The 21,510-nt window shown below is 41.7% G+C and overlaps 1 protein-coding gene across 1 annotated transcript; it reads left to right on the top strand.

Moving 5' to 3' along the window:
* The first annotated feature begins 1,498 nt into the window (after positions 1-1,498).
* LOC139374190 (MAP3K12 binding inhibitory protein 1) lies at positions 1,499-21,008 on the top strand. Its single transcript, XM_071115206.1, has 9 exons — positions 1,499-1,662; positions 2,162-2,281; positions 5,278-5,499; positions 6,175-6,271; positions 6,925-6,990; positions 12,142-12,309; positions 14,602-14,696; positions 19,175-19,213; positions 19,412-21,008. The coding sequence occupies exons 1-9, from the start codon at positions 1,513-1,515 to the stop codon at positions 19,520-19,522; spliced, it is 1,068 nt and encodes a 355-aa protein (XP_070971307.1). The 5' UTR covers positions 1,499-1,512; the 3' UTR covers positions 19,523-21,008.
* The last annotated feature ends 502 nt before the right edge of the window (positions 21,009-21,510 follow it).

The raw sequence follows: 21,510 nt of genomic DNA, 5'->3' as shown, positions 1-21,510 counted from the left end.
TCATACCAACTATGTCCCAAATGACACCCTATTCCCTATAGAGTGCACTACATTTATGCAGGGCCCATACATCTCTGGTCAAATATAGTGCACTAAATAGGGAATAGGGTGGCATTTGTAATTGCCTGGGAATAATTCAATTCACCATTACAACAATTTCAATAAAAAAAATATATATATAATATCTTAAGATTGGAGATTAATAAACCAAATGAACCAGTTTTTGAAATTGTCAAAGCAAAACTGTGTACATCAAATGTTTTGTGATTACATTAAAAACCTATTGAGCTCAGGTGCATCCTGTTTCCATTGATCATCCTTGAGATGTTTCTACAACTTGATTGGAGTCCATCTGTGGTAAATCCAATTGATTGGACATGAGTTGGAAAGACACACACATGTCTATATAAGGTCCCACAGTTGACAGTGCATGTCAGAGCAAAAACCAAGCCATGAGGTTGAAGGAATTGTCCGTAGACCTCGAGATGGGATTGTGGCGAAGGGTAAAGAAATGCTATTTGTAATTTCCTGGGAATAATGCAATTCACAAATTCAACTCATTTCAATAAAGAAAGTACTGCAGTGTGTCTCCATAATATACTATCTTCAGATTGGAGATTAATACACAAAATTAACCCGTTTGGGAAATTGTAATGGCAAAACTGTGTATATCAAATATTTTGTGATTCAATTTTAAAAAAAAACTTTAAAAAAAAAGCTGCATAAACCAATGCAATGTGAAATGATGAGGCTATTATTTGATTGCCAGGTCCTTGCTACTAATACAGGCCCCATTTGATTGTGGGAAATAAAAGTTAAATGTTAATGTTTTAGTCAAATATTTAGGACTTTAGTTTTGAGTACCGATTCATATATGATGCAAGTTAAATAATTGTTCTGAAGTGCTCCTACTGGTTCTGGAGTGTTTGACTAACCAGGTCGTTGGTTCACTTTGTTAGCGGTATCTGACTTTTCACCTTGAGTAGGCCTACCTTCTGATATTCTGAAAGGCTGATTCTATTCAATAGTTATATTTTCGCTACAAAGATAGTGGAGTTTATATATATATATATATATTTTTTTTTTATATATTTTTTTATTTATTTATTTATTTAACCAGGTAGGCAAGTTGAGAACAAGTTCTCATTTACAATTGCGACCTGGACAAGATAAAGCAAAGCAGTTCGACACATACAACGACACAGAGTTACACATGGAGTAAAACAAACATACAGTCAAATATACAGTAAAAAGGTATGCGAAGAAAGTTGTAAATATATATATACGGGACACGACGAGACGAGGACAAAAGACGTCTGAACTGCTATGCCATCTTGGAGCGAGTATGCGCATACCTTTTTTCTCAGTTTGTTTTTACTAAGGCCAACTTGTTGATGGTTTTATGCACCATCCATTTATTGCTTTGCAGGGGCTACGTAATAAAACTTCCGGTATTGGAGGGACCGTTTCTTAACCAATCACTGAGCACTGTGCTTGAGACGCGGAAATGCAATGGCGGACAGGATGAAGTTGAATGACGAAAACGGTGTGTGCGATAAACAAAGGGGAAATGTTGCCATAACGTCTTCTTGCAAGGAAATATCAAGCTACAGAGACAGTATGTTAATTATTTTGAATCTGCTCACAGACTTCGGGAGTGAGGTTGGTATACTAATGCTTTTGCACAATCTAATTCAGCTATAATTGCTTCGATCACTGCGAGAGATGCCCACGAGATGTGCATGCTGCATGTCTGTTCTTATCAAATAGGAATTTGTCAAATATCCTTTGTCGCATGCAATCGCACGCTAAATGGTACAATGTTGCAAGAATAGTTTGTGTTGCAGCACAGTAGGCTACTACTACTAGCTTGCTGTTGCACTGATTACAGATGGGCTCCTTCCTTCTTTATCTAGCAGGCTGAATGCGACAAAGTAGCAATCAAAAAGATCTTACTGACAACTGCCGCGTGGAGCAAAGTAACAAATAATAGCCCTCGTTTGTATTAACAGCCTTTGCTTGTTTTTTCCCCCGGTTCTTATAGCCCTGGAAATAATATAGTTTGTAGAGTTAGTATAGCTCAAATGGAGGCTTAACTACTCTTAGTCCAGGTTCTGACCAAATTTCAAGGATTTATTTTGTAACTATTTTTCATTTCAAGCTGAAATTGGGTGAAGCTGCACTGAAAATCAGCGCCAGCTTAGACGCAGTGGATGTGGCATCTCTTCAACCTACTCGTCATGTGTTCACCTGTCTTCAGCAACACATCTCCAAACTACAGGTAGACTACACTATAGTCTCACAACGATGTGCTGACAGGTGCACAGTGGTGTCATGTCGAAAATTAAGGATGGATATGCAACACTACTTTCAGTATTATTACATTTTTCATTTGGTTCTTTACTCTAGAGCAATTATTCCCAAACTGGGGTATGCCAAATCAAATGTGATTCACATTTAAAAATACATTAAAAGTAAAATATTTGTATTAAAAAAATAAATGTTTCACATTTTTCAAATAGTCCATTTATTTTTTCCAACGGGGCTATGCATTTGGGAGATGTTTTTTTCTCGCCTGAGTAGCCTTGCTTCACTGCCAAAAATAAAATTAAGCCATCTAGTGTTCAGCAAAATAACAACATCATGTTAAATACAGGTAGCCTAGTCAAATAATTAACATCCAATTACATTAACCGTTACTCTCTCTCTCGTGGGAATTCCACGAGAGAGCCAAACGTAGCTGCTGCTGATTTCGTTTGCTAGAAAATGGATAAATGTTTTTTTTAAAGTATGGCACATGTCCATAGACACATACCAGCTCTACTGGTAGTACTGCTAATACCAGCAGTACTGCACCTGTCGATGACACAAGTTTTTCTGCTTCCATGAGCACATCCAATGCTAGCATCAGTAATTCTACAGTTGTTGTTAGCCCAGCTAGCATGGACACTGACAGTTGTGAATCTGATGCAGCCAAAGAGCTACTGCCCCCTTACCCGGGAAAGCACCGAACAACAGACAGGGACGTTGGACCATCGAAGAGGCGCAAATATGATGAGAACTACATTGATTTTGGGTTCACTTATATTGGGAGTAGGGCCTTTCCTCATCCACAGTGTGTTATGTGTGCAAAAGTACTATCTCACAACTCGACGAAACCTTCACTCTTGCGTAGACATTTAAGAAACAAAACATGCCAATATGAAAAATAAGCCACAGGAGTTTTTTGAGCGAGAATTAAGTTGACTTTTGAGTAGTAAGACATGTATAACTGCAACAGATACCATTAATAAGAAGGGGCTAGAAGAGTCTTACATGGTGAGCTATCGAGTGTCTAGGACAGGCAAACCACAAACTATTTTGTAGGACTTAATTCTTCCTGCTGCCATGGATATGGCTGAGACAATGTTGGGGGGAAAGGCCGAAAAAACTATACAGACAATATCTTCATCAAACAACACTGTTTCACGATGCATCAGTGACATGGCAGGAGATGTGTGGAAACAGTTACTGCTTCGCATACAAGCCATTGAATTCTATGCGTTACAGCTGGATGTGTCAACAGACCTGTCAAAGGGCCTGGCACAGCTCCTGGTATATGTTGTTTAAGTTTATGGGGGTCAATTAATGAAGACACCCTCTTTTGCAAACCACTGGAAACCAGGACAACAGGAGAGGATATTTTAAGTACTCGACAGCTTCGTGACATCAAATGGACTTTGGTCATCAAGATTTGTTTGTATCTTTACTAATGGCCCAAAAGCTATGAGCGGGAGACATAGTAGAGTGATAACCCGCGTGCAAGCAGTTTCTCCCGACGCTACTTGGGTACACTGCAGCATCCACCGAGAGGCTCTTGCTGCCAAAGGAATGCCTGACAGCTTGAAAGATGTTTGTGACACTACAGTGAAAATGGTTAACTTTGTTAAAGCAAGGCCCCTGAACTCTCGTGTATTTTCTGCACTATGCAATGATATGGGCAGCGACCATGTAACACTTTTACAACATACAGAAATGCGCTGGTTATTAAGGGGCAGAGTATTGACACATTTTTTGGAATTGAGAGACGAGCTTTGTTTGCTTTTACTGACCATCATTTTCACTTGTCTGACTGCTTGCGTGATGACAAGTTTCTCACGGCTGGCCTGTCTGGGTGTGGTTTTTCTCACCTGAATGATCTGAATCTAGGATCACAGGGACTCTCCGCAACTATATTCAATGTGCTGGACAAAATTGAGGCTATGATTAAGAAGTTGGAGCTCTTCTCTGTCTGCATTAACAAAGACAACACACAGGTCTTTCCATTGTATGATTTTTTTTTTTGTGTGTGTGTGTGCAAATTAACTCAAACTTACAGACAATGTCAAATGTTATATATCGAAGCACCTGAGTGAGTTGGGTGCGCAATTACGCAGGTACCCTCCCGAAACGGATGACACAAACAACTGGATTCGTTATCCCTTTCATGCCCTGCCTCCAGTCCACTTACCGATATCTGAACAAGAGAGCCTCATCGAAATTGCAGCAAGCAGTTCTGTGAAAATTGAATTTAATCAGAAGCCACTGCCAGATTTTCTAGATTGGGCTGCGCTCAGAGTATCCTGCCTTGGCAAATTGCACTGTTGTTAAGTCACTGATGCTCATTGCAACCACGTACCTATGTGAGAGTGGATTCTCGGCCCTCCCTAGCATGAAAATCAAATACAGGCACAGACTGAGGCATGATTTAAGACTGCGACTCTCTCCAATACAACCCAACATTGCGGAGTTACGTGCATCCTTTCAAGCACACCCTTCTCATTAACCTGTGGTGAGTTATTCACAATTTCAATGACCAAATAAGGTTTTATATGTAAGATGGCTAAATAAAGAGCAAAATTATTTATTATATTATTATTTGTGCCCCGGTCCTATAAGAGCTCTTTGTCACAACCCGGCTCGTGGGAAGTGACAAACTCCCACTCATTCTTATGTTTAATAACTATATTGTATAGTGTGTGTGGCAGGATGGTAAAAAAACAACATTTGCGAGTGCGCTGACCCTGGTGCTAGAGGAGGTACGCAGCTGGAGGTTGAATGTTTGAAGGGTTACGGGACTATAAAAAGTTTGGGAACCACTGCTCTAGAGTTAAATAGAAAATAAATTGTTGCATTTTCATGTGTTTTTTGTGTGAGTTTTTTTATTCTTTGTCGTATTAGTTAATGGATGTAGAAAGTGTATGTTGACGGGGACTTCACCGTCTCTCCCCATAACCTGCCTTTAATCCTCTTCAACAGTCAGTTTCAGACAACCTGAGGGTCCTGGTGGAGGCAGAAGAGCAGTCCTCGTCTTCAAAGAGCAACAAGGATGAAACCACTACCACACTCTCTTCTGATGAGATGACCATAGACTCGCCACCCATTCTACCTGCAGCTCAGACAACCCGGCCAGAGATAGAGGAGGAGGGCAAGTTGCAGGTTGATGACCTCAGCATTCAGATCAGAGCCAACAAATCCGAGGTGAGTTGACTGTAGCTTCTGTTTGGTCATTGGTCAACTCCGCTCAGCTGTACTGATGCTGCGGTTTATACGGCAGTGTTTTCAATACTGTTTCCTATTCTCTGCTAAAGCCAATGAATACTCATAAGTAATTGCCTCCGAGTGTGCTGCACACTTTGCAATAACATAGTAGTGAATCAAATGCTTGATCAGGACCTGATGATAAGCCAGTTTAGCACAGAATAAGGGCTCCTTCAGAGTGCTGCAGTCAGGGAACGTGGGAGTGTGTGTGGTCGCTGACTGGTGTGGAGGCAGTAGCAGGAGGGCTTTGCGAGAGGGCCAGGCCCTTGATATATTATGAAGTGGATGCTCATTACTCTAGAGAGATTGCATGTGGATGAAGGACAAGAGGATGCCGAGGCCTGTTGTATTTCATTGTGTATTTATTTTGGTAGCCAAATAAACAGTATTTTGTAGTACTTCGTCATTTTTAGAAATGGCAAAGCAATTGTGATGGGGTATTCTGAATCTGAGTACATTTCACGTGCTGTTTGGGTGTGAACGCTAGTCTCATATCGCTTTGCTTGCCCCTGCCTTTATTACCATGATATAAACAAAACTCGACTGTCGTTTGATATCAATAGCTCTTTAATCCAGCCTGTGTCACATCTCCAACTGTCTCCTCTACTACTATAGATTGATAGGAGGATATCTGCATTTATAGAGCGAAAGCAGCTGGAGATCAATGAAAACAACGTGAGGGAGTTCTGCAACGTGATCGACTGCAATCAGGGTAAGAATCTGAGTGAGGTGTGTGTGTGTGTGTGTGTGTGTGTGTGTGTGTGTGTGTGTGTGTGTGTGTGTGTGTGTGTGTGTGTGTGTGTGTGTGTGTGTGTGTGTGTGTGTGTGTGTGTGTGTGTGTGTGTGTGTGTGTGTGTGTGTGTGTGTGTGTGTGTGTGTGTGTGTGTGTGTGTGTGTGTGTGTGTGTGTGTGTGTGTGTGTGTGTGTGAGAGTTGGTGGAGGGGGGGGGGGGCCGTGCACAGATTGCCAATGTTTGGAGAGGGCTGATTTCCACAGCCAGAGAGGCAAGAGGTCAGACTGAACTGTTATAATAGTGGGCCTGAAGTAGCTAACGCCCTCCTCAGCTGGCCTCAAAATAAATCCAGCTTTGTCCAGATTCTTTGAACAGAAGGTAGAAGTTGTTGTTTTTCTTCAGAAATAGATGGTGTGAAATGACAGTAATACAAATGACAATTAACAGTAATTACCGGAACAGAAATATCGGTAACAGAAATGAGGGTAACCGAAGTGAACATGTCACATGGACAGTCCATTTACTTTTAAACAGATGCATCAGTTAATTATCCACAAAATGGATATTTCAAAGGTCAAAATATATATTTTGTGCTGATTTAATATAAACTGTTCTCTTTTGCTATGATGTAGAAGACAGCTGTGCCAGAACAGATGCAGTATTCACACCCTACCCAGGCTTCAAAAGTCATGTTAAAGGTAAGAGCATTCTGCTTTAAGTTTAAACATAGTTTTCTTATGTTATTTCTTCTTTTTTTTATGTTTATTGGTGGGTCGTTCAAAGAAATTAGTCCCTTTTGCGTAGTGTAACTTGATTAAAATAATAATAATAAATGAGTTACCTAATTTTAACATTATTAATAAAAAAAAACATGTATTACCATCAAGTTAAATAAATTACTGTAGTAATTTCCTATTAAGTGCCAAATAAAGTACCAGCGTTGCCAGTCATTAATCCCCTTGTGACGGGGGGAATGGAAGCTTGTTGTTTGCAACAGGGAGGAGCAATCGAATGCAAGTTTCACAAAGAAATGTACATTGTAAAAAATGTCTAGCCTGTCTATCGAAGGGTAACAGGGTCGACATGTTATGTTTGACCCACTGTTTTCCACCACGATACACCTGAAAATGGCCAAAAAGAGTAGACCCAGCTCACTTGCTTTTACACTATGATTTGACAATTAGATGTTCAATGTTTCTTTAGAAAAACATATTTAATGATCAACTGCCCCTTGGAACCATCTTCTCTGGTTTTAAAGGGCCTATGAGGCATTGATATGAGTCAGAAACAAGAATTCTAGTATCAGAATTGACTACAAAGTGTAAATAGGATAATTTTGGTTTATGAAGTCAGTCTCGTCCAAAATGGAGTTTGGTAAGTGACTGCGTTATGACTTGATGGTTTGGATTACAGTTATGTCAACAATTCATGCCCCATTTTGCCTATTAACGCGTGATGGCACTGTGTTTTCTGGGAAAAGACTGGGCGAGTTCGCTTTGCATGGCCCGGTGCCCCTCGGCAGACGTAGGAGACCTCTCCTTAGGACAGTTTTTCCCAACCCTGGTCCCCGAGTACCCCCAAAGTTCACATTATTATTGTAACCCTGGACAAGCACACCTGATCCAACTTGTCAACTAATCATCAAGCCCTCAATGAGTTGAATGAGGTGTTTGTGTCCAGGGCTACAACGAAACGATGTACTGTTGGGGGTACTGGAGGACCAGGGTTGGGAAACACTGCCTTAAGAGGACCATTCCATTGGTCCTCTTAAGGTAGTGAGCAGACCCCGCCTACCCGAGGCACCGGGTCATGCAACAACAAACTCGCCCACTGGAACCTCTTCCCTAGGCAAGACGTGGGTAGTACATGCCCTACCCCATTCATAGACGCTAACTACCTTTAGCGCCTATTGACGATAGTATCTTCTGGCCAGGGGGGTTTGTTAGGAGCCATGACCCTCAACCTGAACATGGACCACGGGTCACTTTAATTATGTTTACATACTGTTTTTTTTTACCCACTTCATATGTACACTATATATGCAGAAGTATGTGGACACCCCTTCTAGTTAGTGGATTTGGCTATTTTGGTATTTTGTTAGGATCCCCATTTAGCTGTTGCAAAAGCAGCAGCTACTCTTCCTGGGGTCCACACAAAACATAATACAGAATGACAATACAGAACATCATTAGACAAGAACAACTCAAAGACAGAACTACATACATAAAAAAAGGCACATGTAGCCTACATATCAATGCATACACACACACTATCTAGGGGAGAGGTGAGGTGTTGCTTTATCAAATCAAATGTATTTATATAGCCCATCGTACATCAGCTGATATCTCAAAGTGCTGTACAGAAACCCAGCCTAAAACCCCAAACAGCAAGCAATGCAGGTGTAGAAGCACGGTGGCTAGGAAAAACTCCCTAGAAAGTCCAAAACCTAGGAAGAAACCTAGAGAGGAACCAGGCTATGTGAGGTGGCCAGTCCTCTTCTGGCTGTGCCGGGTGGAGATTATAACAGAACATGGCCAAGATGTTCAAATGTTCATAAATGACCAGCATGGTCAAATAATAATAAGGCAGAACAGTTGAAACTGGAGCAGCAGCACGGCCAGGTGGACTGGGGACAGCAAGGAGTCATCATGTCAGGTAGTCCTGAGGCATGGTCCTAGGGCTCAGGTCCTCATAGAGAGAGAAAGAAAGAGAGAATTAGAGAGAGCACACTTAAATTCACACAGGACACCGAATAGGACAGGAGAAGTACTCCAGATATAACAAACTGACCCTAGCCCCCCGACACAAACTACTGCAGCATAAATACTGGAGGCTGAGACAGGAGGGGTCAGGAGACACTGTGGCCCCATCCGAGGACACCCCCGGACAGGGCCAAACAGGAAGGATATCTGTTATCTGTTTTTTGAAACAAGGTTTGCTATTTATTTGAGCAATGTGCTCTGTTCTGTTCTGGGCCAGCTGCAGCTTAACTAGGTCTTTCTTAGCAGCACTGGACCACACAACTGGACAATCTGCAGCCACTCCTGTTGCTGACAGGTGTATAAAATCAAGCACACAGCATTGCATGTTAAAATTGTCTGTAATCTGTTACAACACTCACTACAGAGTTCCTAACTGCCTCTGGAAGCAACGTCAGCACAATAACCGTTTGTTGGGAGCTTCATGAAACGGGTTTCCATGGCCGAGCAGCCGCACACAAACCTAAGATCACCATGCGCAATGCCAAGTCTCTGCTGGAGTGGTATAAAGCTTGCCGCCATTGGACTCTGGAGCAGTGGACTCGTTCTCTGGAGTAATGAACCATCTGGCAGTCCGACGGACGACTCTGGGTTTGGCAGATGCCAGGAGAACGCTACCAGCCCCAATGTGTAGTGCCAACTGTAAAGTTTGTTGGCGGAGGAATAATGGTCTGTGGCTGTTTTTCATGGTTCAGGCTAGGATCCCTTAATTCCAGTGAAGGGAATTCTTAACCGTACAGCATACAATGACATTCTAGATGATTCTTTCAACACACCTGGTCTTCCCGGTCGATTAAATCAAAAACATGTGGTGCCTGCGGCACTACTGGGCCAGGGTTGCCTACCCCTGTACTAGGCTAGCTAGCTCATAACTAAGCAAAGCTGACAACATGTTTGATGACAACATGTTACCAGCTTGCTTTCAGTAAAGAAAATTAAATGCCAACTGGTTAGCTACTGTCCTTTTTTTGTGACTGAATGACAAAGACAAACCCAAGAAACACGCACATCAAACCACACCCCCAAGACGGCTCTCGTTTGCCTTTATTCACAGGCGCTAGCATTTCTTAATGAGCAATGATGAAAGACGAGGCCAAATCAGGAAGTGCGGTCGCCCTTTAACAACGAATAGACTGCTCAAAACAATAAAGGGAACACTTAAACAACACAATGTAACTCCAAGTCAATCACACTTCTGTGAAATCAAACTGTCCACTTAGGAAGCAACACTGATTGACAATAAATGTCACATGCTGTTGTGCAAATGGAATAGACAACAGGTGGAAATTATAGGCAATTAGCAAGACCCCCCCCCCCCCCCAACAAAGGAGTGGTTCAGCAGGTGATAACCACAGACCACTTCTCAGTTCCTATGCTTCCTGGCTGATGTTTTGGTCACTTTTGAATGCTGCCGGTGCTTTCACTCTGGTGGTAGCATAAGACGGAGTCTACAACCCACACAAGTGGCTCAGGTAGTGCAGCTCATCCAGGATGGAACATCAATGCGAGCTGTGGCACGAAGATTTGCTGTGTCTGTCAGCATAGTGTCCAGAGCATGGAGGCGCTACCAGGAGACAGGCCAGTACATCAGGAGACGTGGAGGAGGCCGTAGGAGGGCAACAACCCAGCAGCAGGACCACTACCTCCGCCTTTGTGCAAGGAGGAGCAGGAGGAGCACTGCCAGAGCCCTGCAAAATGAGCTACGGCAGGCCACAAATGTGCATGTGTCTGCTCAAACGGTCAGAAACAGACTCCATGAGGGTGGTATGAGGGCCCGACGTCCACAGGTGGGGGTTGTGCTTACAGGCCAGCACCGTGCAGGACGTTTGGCATTTGCCAGAGAACACCAAGATTGGCAAATTCGCCACTGGCGCCCTGTGCTCTTCACAGATGAAAGCAGGTTCACACTGAGCACGTGACAGACGTGACAGTCTGGAGACGCCGTGGAAAACGTTCTGCTGCCTGCAACATCCTCCAGCATGACCGGTTTGGCGATGGGTCAGTCATGGTGTGGGGTGGCATTTCTTTGAGGGGCCGCACAGCCCTCCATGTGCTCGCCAGAGGTAGCCTGACTGCCATTAGGTACCGAGATGAGATCCTCAGACCCCTTGTGAGACCATATGCTGGTGCGGTTGGCCCTGGGTTCCTCCTAATGCAAGACGATGCTAGACCTCATGTGGCTGGAGTGTGTCAGCAGTTCCTGCAAGAGGAAGGCATTGATGCTATGGAGTGGCCCGCCCGTTCCCCAGACCTGAATTCAATTGAGCACATCTGGGACATGTCTCGCTCCATCCACCAACGCCACGTTGCACCACAGACTGTCCAGGAGTCGGCAGATGCTTTAGTCCAGGTCTGGGAGAAGATCCCTCAGGAGACCATCCGCCACCTCATCAGGAGCATGCCCAGGCGTTGTAGGGAGGTCATACAGGCACGTGGAGGCCACACACACTACTGAGCCTCATTTTGACTTGTTTTAAGGACATTACATCAAAGTTGGATCAACCTGTAGTGTGGTTTTCCACTTTAATTTTGAGTGTGATTCCAAATCCAGACCTCCATGGGTTGATTAAATTTGATTTCCATTGATAATTTTTGTGATTTTGTTATCAGCACATTCAACTATGTAAAGAAAAAAGTATTTAATAAGAATATTTCATTCATTCATATCTAGGATATGTTATTTTAGTGTTCCCTTTATTTTTTTGAGCAGTGCACTTTCACCATATTAAAAGGTTTATATTTTTTAAACCTTAAAATGAATCACTAATCACATTTTTCTTTTTTTTTTTTAATCTTCAGAAATTACTTTCACAGCAACAAAAGAACTAGGGCTTTGTGAAAACTGCCGAATTTTGGGCACATTAGCTAGTCTTTATTCATATATATTGAATTTTCCATGTGCTCTATATTAAAGGCCACTACATTTTAAAATAACAGGCTTTTAAAATCCAATGTGGGTGCACAATTTCTACTTAAAATATTGAAGGGACATGAAAGGGACTCATTCCGATGAAACAACCCTGGTATGTTTCTTTACTCTGCTTGTGACATTTAACGGGTTTCTATTGTCTGTATGCCTTGTCTGTGCAGTGACTCGTGTGGTGAACACCTACGGGCCTCAGACTCGTAGAGGGGGAGGTTTAGGAGGAGGTGCTGAGGCTGAGGAGCTGCAGAGGGCCATGGTGTCTAGAGACTGTGGGAATCCAGCCATAGAGGAACGCCTGCACAACATCGAGACACACCTAAAGCTCCCAACAGGTGAAGAGGTTAAACAAGATGTGGTATCGGTCGTATTGTGGTCGTTGCATGTCTCTCTTTACCCAAACATTTGTATTCCTTTCCATTTCTGACACTTGACTTTTAGGAATTCTGGTCTTATACTCTTAATATTATTATTCCCAATTCCAATTCAATCAATTCAACTTTAATAATGGGAAATTGATGGGAAATTATGTAAAATATATCACTAGCCACTTTAAACAATGCTACCTAATATAATGTTTACATACCCTACATTATTCATCTTATATGTATACGTATATACTGTACTCTATATCATCTACTGCATCTTTATGTAATACATGTATCACTAGCCACTAACTATGCCACTTTGTTTACATACTCATCTCATATGTACAGTGCCTTGCGAAAGTATTCGGCCCCCTTGAACTTTGCGACCTTTTGCCACATTTCAGGCTTCAAACATAAAGATATAAAACTGTATTTTTTTGTGAAGAATCAACAACAAGCGGGACACAATCATGAAGTGGAACAACATTTATTGGATATTTCAAACTTTTTAAACAAATCAAAAACTGAAAAATTGGGCGTGCAAAATGATTCAGCCCCCTTAAGTTAATACTTTGTAGCACCACCTTTTGCTGCGATTACAGCTGTAAGTCGCTTGGGGTATGTCTCTATCAGTTTTGCACATCGAGAGACTGACATTTTTTCCCATTCCTCCTTGCAAAACAGCTCGAGCTCAGTGAGGTTGGATGGAGAGCATTTGTGAACAGCAGTTATCAGTTCTTTCCACAGATTCTCAATTGGATTCAGGTCTGGACTTTGACTTGGCCATTCTAACACCTGGATATGTTTATTTTTGAACCATTCCATTGTAGATTTTGCTTTATGTTTTGGATCATTGTCTTGTTGGAAGACAAATCTCCGTCCCAGTCTCAGGTCTTTTGCAGACTCCATCAGGTTTTCTTCCAGAATGGTCCTGTATTTGGCTCCATCCATCTTCCCATCAATTTTAACCATCTTCCCTGTCCCTGCTGAAGAAAAGCAGGCCCAAACCATGATGCTGCCACCACCATGTTTGACAGTGGGGATGGTGTGTTCAGCTGTGTTGCTTTTACGCCAAACATAACGTTTTGCATTGTTGCCAAAAGGTTACATTTTGGTTTCATCTGACCAGAGCACCTTCTTCCACATGTTTGGTGTGACTCCCAGGTGGCTTGTGGCAAACTTTAAACAACACTTTTTATGGATATCTTTAAGAAATGGCTTTCTTCTTGCCACTCTTCCATAAAGGCCAGATTTGTGCAAAATACGACTGATTGTTGTCCTATGGACAGAGTCTCCCACCTCAGCTGTAGATCTCTGCAGTTCATCCAGAGTGATCATGGGCCTCTTGGCTGCATCTCTGATCAGTCTTCTCCTTGTATGAGCTGAAAGTTTAGAGGGACGGCCAGGTCTTGGTAGATTTGCAGTGGTCTGATACTCCTTCCATTTCAATATTATCGCTTGCACAGTGCTCCTTAGGATGTTTAAAGCTTGGGAAATCTTTTTGTATCCAAATCCGGCTTTAAACTTCTTCACAACAGTATCTCGGACCTGCCTGGTGTGTTCCTTGTTCTTCATGATGCTCTCTGCGCTTTTAACGGACCTCTGAGACTATCACAGTGCAGGTGCATTTATACGGAGACTTGATTACACACAGGTGGATTGTATTTATCATCATTAGTCATTTAGGTCAACATTGGATCATTCAGAGATCCTCACTGAACTTCTGGAGAGAGTTTGCTGCACTGAAAGTAAAGGGGCTGAATAATTTTGCACGCCCAATTTTTCAGTTTTTGATTTGTTAAAAAAGTTTGAAATATCCAATAAATGTCGTTCCACTTCATGATTGTGTCCCACTTGTTGTTGATTCTTCACAAAAAAATACAGTTTTATATCTTTATGTTTGAAGCCTGAAATGTGGCAAAAGGTCGCAAAGTTCAAGGGGGCCGAATACTTTCGCAAGGCACTGTATATACTGCACTCAATACCATCTACTGTATCTTGCCTATGCCGCTCTGTACCATCACTCATTCATATATCTTTATGTACATATTCTTTATCCCCTTACACTTGTGTCTATAAGGTAGTAGTTTTGGAATTGTTAGCTAGATTACTTGTTGGTTATTACTGCATTGTCGGAACTAGAAGCACAAGCATTTCGCTACACTCGCATTAACATCTGCTAACCATGTGTATGTGACAAATAAAATTTGATTTGAATTGATTTGATTCCTATCAGACACACAAACCTTTCTTTTCCAGAGGGTCCAGTGCCTTTAAGTGTGTACCAGAGGCTGAAGAAGCTTGAAGATCGGATCCTGGAGTTGGAGGGACTTTCCCCGGAGTACTTCCAGTCTGTGAGTTTAGTGTGGTAGAAAGATTTTAACACATCCACTTATTTTTTGGTGTGTGTGCGTGCGGACATGCGTGTGTCTACTTGCGCGTTAGTATTTCACCATGTTAGTATTTTTCCATATTGAGCCCGAGAGTCCTTATGCCGTGATTATCAGAAGTGGGGTATTTCTTCCTCTTCAGTTCAGAATATATCATCCATGTCAGAATTGAGCCTATCAAAGTTAGCTGAGTAAGAGCGCTCGAGTTTCTGCATGACTCTTATCTCTCCCTTCTCTTGGCTTGACGTGCCGGTTCTAAGAGCGTGCTGCTCTCCATGTCCTTTAGGGTGTGTGTGTGTGTGTGTGTGTGCACAGAGTGCTGGGGGTTGAGAGAGTCTTTTTTGAATAAACTGAGCTTATCTTTTTTTTTTATTCCAAGTGCCACTGTTTAAGCAATTTCTGCAAATAGTTTGGAAGTACACACTGAGCAGGTTTCTGAGGGTGGAGGAGGGGAGATGTTTCCTCAGTAGCGGCCTAGTGAGTCTATAATCTCGTCTTTAACACTCATACACAGGGCCTAACATTAACACCTGCCAAAATGTGGGTAGATTTTGCCATTGGTGGGTAAGATGTCTATTTCACCAGCCACGTTGGTGGGTGGTCAGGGCTCCACAGTTCACGCATTTCACTCGCATTTGTGAATTAAAATGGTCAACTATGATCACATTTTATAGTAACATAAATGCTGCAGTAGCTGTTTTCAAAGTACACTACAAATGTATGTGGACACCTGCTCGTCGAACATTTGCTGCTAAAACAGTCTCCACTCTTCTGGGAAGGCTTTCCACTAGATGTTGGGACTTGCTTCCATTCAGCCACAAGAGCATTAGTGAGGTCGGGCACTGATTTTGGGCGATTTCGCCTGGATCGCAATCGGTGTTCCAATTCATCCGAAGGTGTTTCGATGGTACTATGCATTGGGGCAGGTAGCGTTTTTCCTGACATCCGCCAAACCAGATTTGTCCATCGGACTGCCAGATGGTGACGTGTGATTCATCACTCCAGCGAATGTGTTTCCACCGCTCCAGAGTCCTATATCAGCAAACTTTATACCACTCCAGCCAATGCTTGGCATTAAACATGATGATCTTAGGCTTGTGTGTGGCTGCTCAGCCATGGAAACCCATTTCATGAAGCTCCTGACGAACAGTTATTGTTATAGCACAATTTCAACATGCTATGTGCTTCAGCACTCGGCGATCCGGTTCTGTGAGCTTGTGTGGCCTACCACTTCGCTGCTGAGCCGTTGTTGCTCCTAGACGTTTCCACCTTACAATAACAGCACTTACAGTTAACCGGGGCAGCTCTAGCAGGGCAGAAATTTGACAAACTGACTTTGTTGCTTTGTTTCATAGCTAGTAAATGAATCGCACAAAGTCAAAGAACTACGAATCCTATATAGCCTATACCATCTCGCGCTGCATCACTTCCTAGATTGGGGCTTTGCGCACATGAAGAGCTGAGTGAAAGATTATTTACTTGAAATGAAAGTCTACTTAAGTGAGACTTTGTCATTGTGTTTCTTGTCTATTTACAGTGCCTTGCGAAAGTATTCGGCCCCCTTGAACTTTGCAACCTTTTGCCACATTTCAGGCTTCAAACATAAAGATATAAAACTGTATTTTTTTGTTAAGAATCAACAACAAGTGGGACACAATCATGAAGTGGAACGACATTTATTGGATATTTCAAACTTTTTTAACAAATCAAAAACTGAAAAATTGGGCATGCAAAATTATTCAGCCCCCTTAAGTTAATACTTTGTAGCGCCACCTTTTGCTGCGATTACAGCTGTAAGTCGCTTGGGGTATGTCTCTATCAGTTTTGCACATCGAGAGACTGACATTTTTTCCCATTCCTCCTTGCAAAACAGCTCGAGCTCAGTGAGGTTGGATGGAGAGCATTTGTGAACAGCAGTTATCAGTTCTTTCCACAGATTCTCAATTGGATTCAGGTCTGGACTTTGACTTGGCCATTCTAACACCTGGATATGTTTATTTTTGAACCATTCCATTGTAGATTTTGCTTTATGTTTTGGATCATTGTCTTGTTGGAAGACAAATCTCCGTCCCAGTCTCAGTTCTTTTGCAGACTCCATCAGGTTTTCTTCCAGAATGGTCCTATATTTGGCTCCATCCATCTTCCCATCAATTTTAACCATCTTCCCTGTCCCTGCTGAAGAAAAGCAGGCCCAAACCATGATGCTGCAACCACCATGTTTGACAGTGGGGATGGTGTGTTCAGCTGTGTTGCTTTTACGCCAAACATAACGTTTTGCATTGTTGCCAAAAACTCCACTCTTCCATAAAGGCCAGATTTGTGCAAAATACGACTGATTGTTGTCCTATGGACAGAGTCTCCCACCTCAGCTGTAGATCTCTGCAGTTCATCCAGAGTGATCATGGGCCTCTTGGCTGCATCTCTGATCAGTCTTCTCCTTGTATGAGCTGAAAGTTTAGAGGGACGGCCAGGTCTTGGTAGATTTGCAGTGGTCTGATATCCTTCCATTTCAATATTATCGCTTGCACAGTGCTCCTTGGGATGTTTAAAGCTTGGGAAATCTTTTTGTATCCAAATCCGGCTTTAAACTTCTTCACAACAGTATCTCGGACCTGCCTGGTGTGTTCCTTGTTCTTCATGATGCTCTCTGAGCTTTTAACGGACCTCTGAGACTATCACAGTGCAGGTGTATTTATACGGAGACTTGATTACACACAGGTGGATTGTGTTTATCATCATTAGTCATTTAGGTCAACATTGGATCATTCAGAGATCCTCACTGAACTTCTGGAGAGAGTTTGCTCCACTGAAAGTAAAGGGGCTGAATAATTTTGCACGCCCAATTTTTCAGTTTTTGATTTGTTAAAAAAGTTTGAAATATCCAATAAATGTCGTTCCACTTCATGATTGTGTCCCACTTGTTGTTGATTCTTCACAAAAAAATACAGTTTTATATCTTTATGTTTGAAGCCTGAAATGTGGCAAAAGGTCGCAAAGTTCAAGGGGGCCGAATACTTTCGCAAGGCACTGTACATTGTTTTGTTCACAAGCTAGGTTGTTTTTCAGTTTGAGTTTCAACTGCTAGGGAAGAAAAAAAACTCTGCTACTAATCAGACTCAATCTCAAAGGCAGACTGGAGCAGCGTTACCACGGTAACCTCCCACTCTTAAAGGGGCAGGTGAACATTGTTGTCTCATCTGTGATATTTTGTTAAAAGACTATATATTATATTATATATATTATTATATTAAATTAAACAATATACCACATTACTTCTTACTAGTAATACATTTGTATTGTTTTAGAAACATTACAAAGCATTGCAGCATGCTCTCTTCTTTTTGTGTTTTGTAGGTGTAATTTTACGGGGGGTGGAAAAATGTTCTCTGGTTAATAAAAAATCTGAGTGGCTGGTAGATTTTTTTTTTTTTTTTTAAATCTACCTGGCACTGTGGTTGGTGGACCAGGAAGTTAATTTTAGGCCCTGCTCGTACTCATATAGGGGTTGAAAATTCCAGATTTGGTCACTAATAAATGCTTAAATTGGAATGCAGTGGCTTTCTATCAGTGGTTTAGCTAAGTCATTGCCCAAGTCTTTAGATTTACAGTACTGTATGTTAACATAGCAGACTGCTGCAGGGCATTAAAATACTTTCATGGTTGGGTTGAGGGTGGGAAGGCCATGTTTTTGTACTCTCATTCCTGGCCCTTTTTAGTCTGCTAGTTCTGAAATGACTAAAGAACTGAATTTTTCATGGAGATTCTTCATATGAGTAATATACTTGCACTATTAGCCTTCTTGCAGAATGTATTTTTGTCACCAGAAAATGAAGGCACAGCTGGTTGATTTAGTTTTTAATTTTTTTATTCTGAAAGCTATTTGATTGGTGCCATTTCCAGAAATAGAAGGTATTTTCTGAGGTAGGTGTATTGACGTAAAAAGAACAAGTAGCTCTCTGGGCTAATTTTAAAGCTACAATATGTACGTTTTTGGACGACCTGACCAAATTCACATAGTAATGGGAGTTCTAGATCTGTCAGTCACATTAAAAGCAAGTCTATTATTTCTATGCTTTCCATTTCTGTACACCAGCTTCAAACAGTTGAAAATATAATATTTTTGGTTATGGAAAACATATTTCACAACTGTTTAGATGGTACAATGATTCTCTACTTGCTTGTTTTGTCACACAAACTGAAATAATGCGAACGATTTTAGAATTTTTAGCAACCAGGAAATGGCGTAGAGATTTCTGCGTAGTGCATCTTGAATGGATGGGAAATATTTGTTCAGTCTGTCTGACCCTGTGCACAGCAGGAATGTTGCCAGTGGCTAACCTCTAACTCTTCTAGTTCTCTCAAAGTTACTGAACCTCTTTTTTGTCTCTGCTCTCTCTGAGTTACCTAAACATTCTAACCTCTCATCTCCTGTGTTCTTTCAGAGTTACCTACACAAGCGACCAAAGACATCAATGTCTCAGGTGAGATGTGTTATCACACCTTCTCACTTGTCTCATACCTTTCCTCCTTTCATTACATTCAAGTTCAAAGCAGTGTTTCTCAACCTCCGGTCCGTGGACAGCCACCAGTTTAAGGTGACACTGATTTTAGTGTGCGCGTATGTGCTTCTACTTGTACTTGCTGATGACTGTGATTGTTCTTATCTCCCATGTTGGCAGGTCTGCAGTCTGTCGGAGCTGGATGTGAAGATCAGTGCTGTCAAAGCGGCCTTGCTGAAGAGGATGGGGGAATTTGGGCCGGTAGAGTACGACACCGAGTGTCCACTCTGACCCCCAACCTTTTGACCTATGACCTTCACACGTACCCACCATTATGGGCAACAGACTAGAGGAAGAGATGAGAGACTTTAACCTTGAGGTGTAGATATCCACCCTTACACACGGCTGAATGCTGCTTCTGTTTTATTGAGTAAAATGTGGGGGGGGGGGGCAGCTATATTGGTCAGGGAGAAATCCAAACCAGTCTAATCGGAATGAATGGCAGTAGAGGTGCAATACGGATTTGTACTTATTCAGGGAAGTAAAACTAATGCATGTGATATCAGAAATTGTTTAATACAATTATCAACTGAAAATATTGTCATATAATTATAAATACAGTTTTATACCAATTGAAGGATACCATAAATGTCTAAATTTATGTTTTCTTGGAAAGCTGCGAGTGCTATTATATGATACAATGTCAGTACTTGTTGCATTTACAACTTGTCTAAGTCCTATCATCAGCTGATTTCAACCAGTGTGTGGCTGTGGATTGACTGCATTGTCTAATGGAATGTTGGGATATTGGCCGTTTTTAATTCATTAGAAAATGAATGAAATCATTCCCCTAAAACTGTCTGGCTAGCTAGCTGACCAACATCGCAAATAAATTCTTTGAATTAATATTTTATGAATCACAGCACTGACTAACCATGGTTGACCAACTCCCTGACCAAGATGGCTGACCTTTATCCCATCATAAGAAGGTTCTTGTCCATTCTGGTATTCTATTCCTAATTCTGTGTGTCCTGAGCTGAAGGTCTTGGTTTTCAACCTTCGGGTTGAAATGTTGCACTCCATGAAACTACTGGAGAATTCAAGTGTGTGTGTGGGTATCTATCTTTCTAGCATGATGTGGCTCTGCGGCTCCCGTGTTTTTCGGGATCTATAGTCTGCCCCACTCAAAGTTCCGGAGCTTCCTGAAGCTTCTGTGCATGTATATATTCTACTTTACGCACAGAGAACAGGCTACTCGGGTGAATGGTGCTCGTTTAATAAAGTTAGATCAAAGCTGAAACCGTGTCGGCAAGATCGCATAATGATAATATTCGACATAGAGTTTGATATAATAGCGTAGTATAACATTACTGTAAGACAAAAATGGGGATATGCATTTAGATCTTGAGTTATACCGTGTGTTTTTTCAAAGTAGTCTACAGTGTTGTTTTGAATGATGTACAGTGAATTAATTTTAGAGCAGATGGAGTAAACAAACTAGCATAGCCTACCTGTGTATTTTGCCCAGTGGCGCATGCTGTTGTGTTTTGGCCACATGAGAGAGAGAGATGCGTTGTTGTTTTTTAGAAACGTTATATGCTGCTATTATATTATTTTTCTGTTATGGAGAATACTATGCTCATTGTGATGTTGCAGACATTGCTTCAGACATTGATCTAACTTGATTCAGTGTTGATTCTTCCTCCTTTTTGCTGTCGTGTTGCAAGGTTTTAACGTTGATGTTTTTGTAAATAAATTATTTTTTTCATTTGGCGAACCTGTTGAAGTAGACTTTGACTCAGGGTTCTAATCACACACTCACTATGAACTGTTAGACACACACACATTGTACATGAACAGTGTTAGTCATGCACACAGCTAATCAGATCGCAATTAATTCCTTTTCTAAATTGTACACAACTGAAGAGGTTTAAATTTAACTACGTGAGGTAATTCATATTAAAGGGTGACAGTGGGAAATCAGCAAATCCAGGAAATGACTTGGCAGGGGGCCACTAAAGCCTGCATGCTCTGTTCAGTGAACTTTTCAACAGTACATTTAAAGTACAGTGGTTTGTAGTTAGGAATTGAGTAGTGCTTTTCAGGACCCTGTCTTTTTCAAAGATAATTTGTAAAAATCCAAATAACTTCACAGATCTTCATTGTAAAAGGGTGAACCATAAACAATTAATGAACATGCACCTGTGGAACGGTCGTTAAGACTAACAGCTTACAGACGGTAGGCAATTAAGGTCACAGTTATGAAAAATTAGGACACT

This window comes from Oncorhynchus clarkii, chromosome 19 (assembly GCF_045791955.1).
Source record: "Oncorhynchus clarkii lewisi isolate Uvic-CL-2024 chromosome 19, UVic_Ocla_1.0, whole genome shotgun sequence".
Classification (NCBI taxonomy): domain Eukaryota; kingdom Metazoa; phylum Chordata; class Actinopteri; order Salmoniformes; family Salmonidae; genus Oncorhynchus; species Oncorhynchus clarkii.
The sequence above is the reverse complement of the archived record's forward strand: the minus strand, read 5'-3'. Positions and strand labels throughout refer to the sequence as shown.